The sequence below is a fragment of the Mus pahari genome, chromosome X (assembly GCF_900095145.1).
Source record: "Mus pahari chromosome X, PAHARI_EIJ_v1.1, whole genome shotgun sequence".
Lineage (NCBI taxonomy): Eukaryota > Metazoa > Chordata > Mammalia > Rodentia > Muridae > Mus > Mus pahari.
This window is the reverse complement of record NC_034613.1, coordinates 63,847,009-63,859,508: the sequence shown is the minus strand read 5'-3', so window position 1 is coordinate 63,859,508 and position 12,500 is coordinate 63,847,009. Positions and strand designations below refer to the sequence as shown.

The window sequence follows — 12,500 nt, the reverse complement described above, 5'->3', positions numbered from 1 at the left end:
AGTGGAGCTTCTTTTGGGTGTTGTGAGACTGGCTGCAGAGTTAGCGCCCAAGGTCTGCTCAGGGCACCTCTGATCCTATGATCCTGGGCATGTTAGAGTGCCTGGGGTGGAGCTTTTTCTTAGTGTTTGGGAGTGGCTCTGATCTTATGATTCTTGGAGTTTTGGAGCGCCTGGGATTGGATCTTCCTCTGGGTGTTATAGGACTGGCTGCAGAGTTGCACCCAAGTTCTGCTCAGGGCACCGTCCTAGACCAGAAGGAACCCATGCCACTGATCTGGCATAGTTCCTGGTTGCCTGTGTCCCACTGATCCCAGTTACTCTCAGTGTTGGGGCAAATGTTGTGTCCTCCTCACCTCTGATCCTATGATACTGGGCATGTTAGAGTGCTTGGGATTGGATCTTCCTCTGGGGGTTGTGGGACTGGCTCTGATCCTATGATCTTGGGTGTATTAGAGCACCTGGGAGTAGATCTTCCTCTGGGTGTTATGCAGACTGGTTCTGATCCTATAATCCTGGGAGTGTTGGAGCACTTGGGAGTGGATCTTCCTCTGAGAGTTGTGGGACTGGCTGTGGAATTTGCACCCAAGGTCTGCTCTGGGCACCAGCCCAGACTAGCAGGAACCAGTACCACAGTCAGGCAGAGTTCTTGGGTGCCCTGGTCCTGCTGGTCCCAGTTACTTCTGGTGTTGGGGCAGATGTTATGTCCTACTCACCTTTGATCCTATGATCCTAGGTGTGTTAGAGTGCTTGGGAGTGCAGCTTCCTCTGGGTGTCCTGAGACTGACTCTGATCCTATAATCCTCTATTCCTATTATTCTTAGGTTTGGTCTTTTCATAGTATCCCAAATTTCCTATATGTTTGTGTTAGAAACTTTTTAGCTTTAGGTTTTTCTTTTATTGATGTATCAATTTTTTCTAATATACCTTCTATGCCTTAGATTCTGTCTTCCATCTCTTGTATTCTATTGTGTTTGTAGTTCCTATTCTCTTTCCTAGGTTTTCCAGCTCCAGGATTGCCTCAGTTTGTCTTTTCTTTATTGCTTCTATTTCCATTTTCGTGTCTTGAATAGTTTTATTCATGTCCTTCCTGTTTGATTGTACTTTCCTTTGTTTCTTTATATTTATTTGCTTCCTCTTTAAGGGCCTCTACCTGTCTCATTGTATTTTCCTGTATTTCTTTAAGGGACCTATTCTTATCCTCTTTCAAGGCTTCTATCATCTTTATAAGATCGTTTTTAGTGTCATCTTTTTGTGCTTAGGCTGTGTTAGAATATCCAGTGTTTACTGTAGCAGGATAGCAGGGCTCTGGTGGTGCCATATTGCCCTGACCCTTGTTGATTGTGTTCTTATGCTGTCCTTTAGCCATCTGGTTGTTCCTGGTGCTGGATGAATGCTCCTGGTGTCAACGGGACTCATTGGGGAAGCAGACAGAGCCTTGATCCTGATGGTGGATCTCAGGGAACAGCAAGTTCCTCACCTCTGCTGGCTGTGCCCAAGATTGACTCTTTGTCTGCCTGTACCCCAGGTGGACCTTCCAGGCATGTGATTGTCTGGGAGAGGTTTAATCTGGATGCCTCTTGGGGCCTCCACAAGGGTCCTTAGGAAGGCAAGGAGAGCCATGGACCAGGAGACAAGTTCCTCACCTCTGCTGGCTGTGCCTCAGATGGGCCCCAGTGGATAGGACTGTTTTCTAAAATATGGGCAATCCAAAAGAAAAATGGGTGGTTTGATTTTAGGAGAGCCAAAGAACATTGAGCTAGGTTAGAGAAAGCAAATATAGAAGGAAGGCATTAGAAGAATCAGTCAACAAATATAATGGACTACCTACTGTGTGATAGAGTTTGTTTCAGGCACTTAAATACAGTATACCAGGAGCTTACCTTCTCTTAGTACAAGCGATAACAACTACTAAAAAACATAGTTAAAGGAGGATTAGCAAGATGGCTTAGTCAATATAGTACTTGATGTGAGAATATAAGGACCTGATTTCAGCAGAGGACCCAAGTTCAGTTTCCAATACCCATATAACTACCTATAACTGCAGCTCCCAGAAATCTATTACATTCTTCCAGCCTCCATGAGCGCACACCCTCAAATACATACACATATACACACATACACAATTCTCAAAATAAAAATAATAAGTCTTAAAAAATAGTGTGATGAGGGCTGGACAGATGGCTCAGAGGTTAAGAGTACCAACTGTCCTTCCTTAGGTCCTGAGTTCAATTCCCTACAACCACATGATGGCTCATAACCATCTATAATGAGATCTGGTGCCCTCCTCTGGCCTGCAGACATACATACAGGCAGGATGCTGTATACATCCATAATAAATAAATCTTTTAAAAAAATAGAGGTAGCACTTACTTATAATCCTAGTGCTGGAAAGGCAGAAGCAAGCAGACATATGTCTGGGAAGGGGGTGTCATTAGCCAGCAAGCCTGGCCTAATTGGTGAGCTCCAGGTTCAGTGAGAGACACCTATCTTTAAAAACAAGGTAGATGGCTCCTAAGGAATGACATCCAAGGCTCACCCCTGACCTTTACAAACATATACATGTATAGATACATATATAAAAAGAGAAATAAGATCATTTCAAGGGTGCTATTCAGAAAATAATATAGAATGATACAAGTCACTTCAGCTGTGATAGTAAAAAAAAATCCTTTTGAGGAGTTGAGACCTAAATGATAATGAGGTAAGGTGATAGAGCTCAGAAAAGACAAGAGGGAAAAGTACAGAGGCTCTAAGAATGGGCATGTTTAGAACTTTGAGGTACAGAAACAGGTATTACTAGAGTAGAGTGAAAAGTTCAAGGTATACACAGTATTGAAGTGGCAGAATTGGGCAGCTGATGCACAATACAGGTCCTAGAGAAAGAAGAAATACCCTTCATTATTCTGACTCACAAAAATGATGTGTCTTCCTACATAAAGCCCATCACACAAATTTTACACTTTATCTCATTCCTTTACCCCTCATAAAAAATGTTTCTCTAAGCCAGTGGTTCTTACCCTTCCTAATGTTATGACCCTTTAATACAGTTACTCATGTTGTGGTGACCCTCAACCATAAAATTATTGTGTTGCTACCTTATAACTGTAATTTTGCTACTGTTACGAATCATAATGTAAATATCTGATATGCAGGATATCTGATGTTCAGCCCCCCAAAGGGTCATTACCTACAGGTTAAGAACTGCTGCTCTACCCGGGCATGGTGGTGCACCCCTTTAATCCCAGCACATGGGAGGCAGAGGCAGGTGGATTTCTGAGTTCTAGACCAGCCTGGTCTATGGAGTGAGTTCCAGACAGCCAGGGCTACACAGAGAAACCCTGTCTCGAAAAAACGACAAAAACAAAAACAAAACAAACAAAAAAAAGAACTGCTGCTCTAGAAGTTCCTCTTTTTCTTCCTTATACAGTCAGTTTCTATCTACTAGATTGGTGTTATCCATATCAATCATGTTATTATTTTTAAAATATTTTAGATTATTTTATGTGTATGAATTTTTATGCATGTACATATGTGCACCGTATATGTGTCTGATGCCCACAGAGATCAGAAAAAGTTAGATCCCTTGAAACTAGAATTCCAGATAATTGGTAACCATCATGTGTGTTCTAGGACCTGAACTTGGGGCCTCTGGAGAGGCCCCAAATACTCTAAACTGCTAAGCCATCTGTCTAGCTCCCAATTGTGTTATTATTAATGACCTTTCCTTCATTTCATTTATTTAGACCCCGAACTTAAAGTTATTGCTATCTCTCCTTCCCCACTCCCAAATTCACATCTAATCCATCAGAGGATCTTGTTGGTTATAGTATGTTTTTACAAAACAAATTTTTGAAATGGACTAAATATTAGCACAAGATGAAAACATAATGAAATGGGAAGATAAGAATGACTAGGGATCCACAAGCTTCTGCCCCACATGTGCGAAGTACTATGATGGAAGTCAAAGGGGAAAAAATTACAGAAAAGAGTCCACAGATATCACAAGGAAAGAATAGATTTCATAAAAACAGTGAGTCTAGTTCTTCAAAGACGTTCCCAAGGAAAGCTGATGAAGGAGGTGGACCTAAAGTCACACCTGAGAACTTTGAGAAAGGTGCCACAAAACCTGGCAAGAAGGGTGTAAAGCTGTTCAAGACCAAGCCACAAGGGGGCAAAGGACCAAAGGACAACTTTCAGAAGGCAAATAAATTCAACAAGAAGTGGAAATTCCAGCCAGATCGTGAAAGTGATGAATCAGCAGCCAAGAAACCCAAGTGGGAGGACTTCAAAAAGAAGAAAAAAGAGCTGAAGCAAAGCAGGCAGCTCAGGGATAAGACCAACTATGACATCATGGTTCAAGCAAGGCACATTTGGGAGAGCTTGAGAAGAAAAGATTGTGACAAAGAAAAACGGGTGAAGCTCATGAGTGATTATTTGCAGAAGTTGATTCAAGGGAAAATTAAAACTATTGCCTTTGCAACTCGAGTGATCCAGTACTTCATTCAGTATGGGAATGAGGAGCAGAGGAAACAGGCTTTCCAAGAATTACAAGGTGACTTGCTTGAATTAAGTAAAGCCAAATATTCCAGGAATATTGTTAAGAAATTTCTCATGTGTGAAAGTAAACCACAAGTTTCGGAGATAATCAGAAGTATTAAAGGTCATGTGAGGAAGATGCTGTGGCATTCAGAGGCATCGGCCATTGTGGAGTATGCATACAGTAACAAAGCCATTTTGGAACTGAAGAACATGTTGACAGTGGAGCTCTATGGGAACACATTTTAGCTTTACAAATCAGCAAATCACCCAACTGGATAAGATGCTCGAGGTGCAGCCAGGAAAGCTAAAGCTTATCATGGACGAAATGAAGCAGATTCTGACTCCGATGGCCCAAAAGGAAGCTGTGATTAAGTACTCACTGGTTCATAAAGTATTCTTGGACTTTTTTACCTATGCACTCCCAAACCTTCGATCAGAACTAATTGAAGCCATCCGGGAAGCAGTGGTGTGCCTGGTCCACACACGAGGGCGCCGGAGTGGCCATGCACTGCCTGTGGCATGACACACCCAAGGACAGGAAAGTGATCATGAAAACAATGAAGATGGATGTGGACAAGGTTGCCAATGGCCAATACTCTCATTTGGTTCTACTGGCAGCGTTTCATTGTATTGATGATACTAAGCTTGTGAAACAGATAATCATATCAGAAATCATCAGTTCCTTGCTCAGCATAGTTAATGACAAATATGGAAGGAAAGTCCTGTTTTACTTGATGAGCCCCAGAGATCCCACCCACACGATGCCAGAGATAATCGAGCTTCTGCAGAAGGGTGATGGCAGCGCACACAGCAAGAAAGACACTGCAATCTTCCAGCATGAGCTCTTGGAGTCCATCTCCCCAGCTTTGCTGAGCTACCTGCAAGGACAAACTCAAGAGGTGGTACTGGTTAAGTCTGCATGTGTGCTGATGTCGACATCCTGGAATCTGCTACTGGAGATGTTCAGCCTGCTATGGATGCCATCGCTGGTTTGGCAGCAGCAGAACTGTATCCTGGTGGCAAGGACAGAGAGCTTCATGTTGCTGAGCATCCTGCAGGACATCTAGTTCTCAAATGGCTAATAGAGCAAGATAAAAAGATGAAAGAAAATGGAAAAGAAGGTTGTTTTGCAAAAAAACCTTGTAGAGCATGTTGGTATAAAGAACCACAAGTCCTGGGCCAGCATCAACCAAGGTGCCATTATTCTTTCCAGCCTTCTTCAGAGTTGTGATCAAGAAGTTGTAAACAAAGTCAAAGGTGGACTGAAAACCCTGATTCCTACCTTGGAAAAAACCAAAAGCACCAGCAGAAGCATCCAGACTCTGCTTGAGAAGCTGACTGCATACGGAATGAGCAAGCAGGAACCCGCTTCCCAAAGGAGAAGCGTGGAATCTATCATACTCATAACTGGATGCTCTATGCATGTATTTGTTAAAGGACCTATTTATATAAAATTGTTTCTAAAAGAGAAAAAAGAATGACTACGGATAAAAATCAGGTTATAAAACACTTTATAATAATAATAAAATAACAGGCTGCTCTATTAGCTGAGACTTGGCAATGACTTGGCAAGTGGAGGTAGACTACATTCTCCCCACTCCATTTGCATGTTGAACTCTTTACTGTCTCCATTTCTCCTTGAGCTGATTCAGATGTACTATTATATAGCCTTAACAATAAAGGAGACTTGGATTTCTAGATGAATATAAGTCTGCAGCCAATCTGAATGTTTACAGAATGAAGTAATAGCACTAAAAATGAAAAAAAGAGACTCAAATGAGCTGACTTCTCACATCATAGTATATGAAAATGCTTCCATCAGAATCAATAAGGAGAAATTCTGCATTAGCAAGCACTTGAAGCAAAGACATTAGATGAATAGATGGAGCTACAAACATCTAAGAAAGAAGAAAATAGAATGTATTAATGTTAGGGTTGGGAAATAAAAATGATTAATTCAAGATACAAGAAGAATTAATATAAAATCCATTTCACTGTTTTAAAATTATAAACTTGGAGCTGAGGAGTTGGCTCAGCATTTAAGAGAAGTTTCTGCTTTTGCAGAGGATCTAAATTTGGTTCCTAGAACTCAATGGCAGTTCACAACTGCCTGTGATTCAAGTTCCAAGAGTTCTGACACCCTCTCCTGGTCTCTGTGGACACTGATATGCATGTGGCACATACACAGAGATATGCATGCACATAAATGAAAAGAAATCTTTTTTTTTTTTTGGTTTTTTCGAGACAGGGTTTCTCTGTATAGCCCTGGCTGTCCTGGAACTCACTATGTAGACCAGGCTGGTTTTGAACTCAGAAATCCGCCTGCCTCTGCCCCCTGAGTGCTGGGATCAAAGGCGTGCGCCACCACGCATTGCAAGAAATCTTTAAAAATAATTAAAGTCAATAAAATTATGAACTTGATGTACATAAAAAGTATGCTAAAGAGAATGAAGATATTAGCTAAAGAATGGAAAAAATATACTACTTTATTGATCGTGAAAATGTAAAATAAAATTACAATGAAACACTAATGTGCAACCACCAGAATAGCCAAAAGTATAAAAATGTAGTCGAGGATTTAGAGCAAATAGAACTCCCACATTTTATTGTTGTTAAAAATGGAAAATATAACTGCTGATTTAGAAAGCAGTGTACCATTATCTACAAAGACTAAAATATTCCTTTCCAGCAATTCAATTCCTGCATGTGTGACCAAAACAAATACATGTATTTGTTCCTCAAGACATTTACCTGAAGGTTCATTTCAGGACTATTTCCAAGTCCCAATGTACAAATGTAGTAGTATCTCATGTGTGTGTGTATGTGTGTGTGTATGTATATACACATATATATGTGTGTGTATGTGTATATATGTATATATATATATGATTATAGTATATTAATCTAATAGAGTACAATACAATAGCAAATAACAGAGAATACATAAGCTATAATTACAAAATAGATGAATGTCTCAACTGTAATGCTTAGTGAAAGAAAAAACTAAAGATATGTATACTGTTACCCCCTACATACGTAAAATAAAAAGCAAACCTGGACTAATTATTTTATGAATGTGTGGTTAGAAGTATAAACTTATGAAAAGCCAAGAAATAAGATTATTATAAGCATCAGAAGAGTGGTTACCTTTAGTGGAGAGATAGCAAGATGTGAGTAGAAAGGGATATATAGTTTTCTGGGAGATGTCTGCATTTCTGAATAAAAGATGTGTATGTTTCAGTTCAGAATTTTAAAATAATATTTTAAAAAAATTTGAGATCTAAGAACTAGAAACCAGGCTCTCTTATATTTAGAGTATGTTCTTAAGGTCTATATTTATGCAACACTCACCAATAATTTTTTCTCATTATATGGAGGCAGGTTTCTTTCTTTTTTAATTTTATTTAATCATTTTCTACAATCCAGATATTATCATCCTTCTGGTTCACCCTCTGACTGTTCCACATCCCATACCTCCTTCCCCCATCTCCATGAGGATGTCTTCACCCCACACCCCCACCCTACCCCCACCCCACCAGACAGATCTTCCCACTCCCTGGCGTCCTAAGTCTCTTGAGGGTTAGGTGTATCTTCTTTGACTGAGTCCAGACCCGGCAGTCCTTTGCTGTACATGTGTTGGGGAGCCTCATATCAGCTAGTGTATGCTGCCTGGTTGGTTGACCAGTGTCTGAGAGATCTCAGGGGCCAGGTTAGTTGAGACTGCTGGTCTTCCTACAGGGTCTCCTTCCTCTTCAGCTTCTTCCAGCTTTTCCCTAATTCAACCACAGAGGTCAGCTGTTTCTGTCCATTGGTTGGGTGTAAATATCTGCATCTGACTCTTTCAGTTGATTGTTTGGTCTTTCAGAGGGCAGTCATGATAGGCCCCTTTTTGTGAGTGCTCCATAGCCTCAGTAATAGTGTCAGGCCTTGTGGCCTCCCCTTAAGCTGGATCCCAATTTGAGCCTGGCACTGGACCTCCTTTTCCTCGGGCTCTTCTGCATTTTTGTTCCTGCAGTTCTTTCAGACAGGAACCAATAAATTTTTTTAAAAGATTTATTTATTTAGTGATTGTTTGAGTCTTCTATCTTCTATCTGCATGTACACCAGCATGACAGAAGAAGGCATCAGATCCTGTTACAGATGGTTCTAAACCACTATGTGATTGCTGGGAATTGAACTCAGGACCACTGGAAAATCAGGCAGTGCTCTTAACCACTGAGCCTTCTCTCCAGCTGTCAATAATAAATTTTTGAGTATGTGCCTCGTATTAGATAATATTCTGACTTCTGGGAATGAAGCAGTAGAAAAAATAGACAAAACTCCAGCTTCTAAAGAAGTAAAGTCTGAAGACAATATTTCAAAGGGCAACAAATTATTTGTTAGCTATCTAATAAAATAAGAACATAAAAATTTTGTGGACTTCTGATCTCTAGCTATTTGGCATTTGCCAATTTAGTTTATACAAGTGTTTTGTGTACTGAAACCAAAACCTACCCTTCTTTCCTTTCTTCTCTTTCCCCCTTCCTTTCCCCTTCCTTCCTTCCTTCCTTCCTTCCTTCCTTCCTTCCTTCCTTCCTTCCTTCCTTCCTTCCTTCCTTCCTTTCTCCCTTTTTGTAAAAGAATCTCAGGTACCTAAGGCTATTCTCAAACTTTCTATGTCCCCCCATTCTGGCTTAAAGCTTGTAGTGTTTCTCTTGTTTCAGGATTCTGCGTGCTGGAGTTACAGCCACCATAACCAGTTTATGCTGCACTAGAAATGGAAGTCAGAGATCCGTGCATGTTGGCAAGCACTACAAACCGAACCATATCACTAGTCCCTGAAAATTATCTTTCATCTCTCTTTCTTTCCTGCCTGCACCATTATATTTATCATTTATCATGAATTTTTCTTAAGTATATCTCAAATACAGAAAAAACAAAAGTGTGAGACATCCCTCCTCATGGGTCCATAAAGTGCTGATTTTCTTCTGCTTTTTCTCCAGGGGTCAAAGTGGCAATGTACCTCAGTTCAAGAAAGTAGTTTTCCAGGAATTTACTGATGGGTCCTTTAGTCAGCCCTTATACCGTGGAGAATTAAATGAACACCTAGGGTTGTTGGGCCCATATATAAGAGCAGAAGTTGAAGACAACATTATGGTAAGTTAAAGGCAATTGAATTCCAATAAAATAATTCTATATATTTAGTTAGCTTTTAATTATAAAAATATTATATGTACATATGACAAAATTAGAAGTTAAACAGTCTAGACTAGTGGTTCTCAACCTATAGGTTGAGACCCCTTTGAGAGCATAAAGTGGTCCTTTCATACGGGTCATGAATCCAATATCCTACATATCAGATATTTACATTATCATTCACCACAGTAGCAAAATTACAGTTTTGAAGTAGCAATGAAAATAACTTTATGGTTGAGGGCCACCACAAAATGTGGAACTATAGTAAAGGGTTGTAGCATTAGGAAGTTAAAGAATTACTGGTGTGGGCCTAACATAACAGCCTGCAAAACACATGCAACCAAATATAGATAAGTGTGTCCTAGCACAAAATTATAAACTTACTTTGAATGATTTTTTTTGAATTTTCTGAAACTCAATTGTATAATTCTTCAGCATGAACATCAGTAGATAACATCATGTCACAGTATGAGAAGACTGGATACAACTCATTTGTGGAAACAAAAAGAAGTAATGTGAGAGAGAAGGAAGAGAAAGAGTAGAGGAGTATATGAGGAATATGTTCAAACTGCATCATGTACATGAATGAAAATATCCTATGTAATATAGTAACACATACAATGAATATATACCAGTGGGAAAAATAATGTATTCTCCCATCTGAAAAAATAAAGTACATAAAAATTGAAAAGTTTAAAATAATCCTATATATATTTTGTTGTGTATTTCTCATCTGTTGCCTGATTTTTTTATGTATTAGAAATTATATCAAGAATCACCAAATGGGACCACATAAAATTGCTAAGTGTGTGTAGGGCAAAAGATACTGTCAATAAGACAAAAAGGCCACCAACAGATTGGAGAAAAATTTTCACCAATCCTAAAACAGATAGGGGACTAATATCCAATATATACAAAGAGCTCAAGAAGCTGAACTGAAGAAATTCAAATAACCCCATTAAAAAATGGGGTACACGAGAGCCATCTTTGCTCCAGTGCTCTTCCGGAGAAGAGACACAGCTTCTGGGAAGGATCCCATTTCTGGTTCCAGTCATCCAGCACCTTTCCTGCCCAAGGAGGGGTGTCTGCCCAGGAGGAGTCTCCAGGCCTGAACCATCATCCAGCACCTTTCCTGCGCGAGGAGGGGTGTCTGCCTGGGAGCAGTCTCAAGGCTGGAACCGGTAAGAGAGCAATCTTTGCTCCTATGCACTGCCAGGGAGAGGGCGGCCTGCAGAAGTGACACAGCTTCTGGGAGGGGTCCCATTTCTGGCTCCAGTCAACCAGCACCTTTCCTGCCCGAGGACGGGTGTCCACCAGGGAGGAGTCTCAAGGCCTGAGCCAGAAGGAGAGCCATCTTTGCTCCGGTTCACTTGAGCTCCAGTCTGCACTAGCAAGAGTGTGGACTCCAGAAGCTACAAAGATTCGGGACAGACAGAAGCAACCTAACTTCTGGGACATACCCTGTTTGGGGTTCCAGAAATTTGGGCACCTTCCTCACCAGAAGAAAGGTGGCCACCTATGAGGGCTCTGTCTGCCAGAGCAGGTGAGAGAGTCATATTGTGTCCAGGGTTCCTCAGTGGCTAGTCTGTGCAGGTGAGTGAATAAACTGCAGAGGCAACACATCTTCTGGGACAGGCCCTGCTTGGGGGCTACATCTTCAGCAAGGAGGCAGATCTGAACACCAGGCCTCTGTGCACCTTCCCTGATAGAGGAGAGCTTCCCTGCAGAGAGTAATCTGACCACTGAGACTCAGGAGAGAGCTGAAATCCCAGGACTGCTGACAGAGGCTAACAGAATCCCAGGAGGAACAAGTTCCAAACAGAGACAACTATAACAACTCCAGAGATCACCAGATGGCGAAAGGCAAACGTAGGAATCTTACTAACAGAAACCAAGAACACTCACCATTGTCAGAACCTATCACTCCCACCTCAGTCGGTCCTGAATATCCCAACACACCCAAAAAGCAAGAATTGGATTTAAAAGCATACCATATGATGCTGGTAGAGGACTTAAAGAAGGACATTATTAAAGAAATGCAGGAGAACACTGCTAAAGAGATACAAGTCCTTAAAGAAAAACAGAATACTTCTAAACAGGTAAAAGTCCTTAAAGAGAGAGAGGAGAACAGAAACAAACAGGTGATGGAAATGAACAAAACCATCCAAGACCTAAAAAGGGAAATAGAAGCAATAAAGAAAACCCAAAATGCGACAAATCTGGAGATAGAAACCCTAGGAAAGAAATCAGGAACCATAGATGTGACAATAGAATACAGGAGATAGAAGAGAGAATCTCAGCTGCAGAAGATTCCATAGAGAACATGGGCACAACAATCAGAGAAGATGCAAAATGCAAAAAGATCCTAACTCAAAACATCCAGGAAATCCAGGGCACAATGAGAAGACCAAACCTTCGGATAATAGGAGTAAATGAGAATAAAGATTTTTCAACGTAAAGGGCCAGCAAATATCTTCAACAAAATTATAGAAGAAAACTTCCGGAACCTAAAGAACAAGATGCCCATGAACATAAAAGAAGCCTACAAAACTCCAAATAGACTGCACCATAAAAGAAATTCCTCCCGACACATAATAATCTGAACAACAAATGTACTACCTAAAGATAGAATATTAAAAGCATCAAGGGAAAAGGGCCAAGTAACATATAAAGGCAGGCCTATTAGAATTACACCAGACTTTTCACCAGAGACTATGAAAGCCAGAANATCCTGGACAGATGTGATACAGACCTTAAGAGAACACAAATGCCAGCCCAGGCTACTA

General features: G+C 40.7%; 1 protein-coding gene and 1 pseudogene across 4 annotated transcripts in view; both read left to right on the top strand.

Moving 5' to 3' along the window:
* Positions 1-12,500, top strand: part of F8 (coagulation factor VIII) — a 195,254-nt gene that overhangs the window by 96,002 nt on the left and 86,752 nt on the right. For all 4 annotated transcript variants that reach the window (XM_029534480.1, XM_021188046.2, XM_029534481.1 and 1 more), the window contains one exon: positions 9,522-9,675. In XM_029534480.1, coding sequence (XP_029390340.1) covers positions 9,522-9,675 — 154 coding nt within the window. The remainder of the gene's footprint in view (positions 1-9,521; positions 9,676-12,500) is intronic.
* Positions 3,955-6,020, top strand: LOC110313672 (annotated as a pseudogene).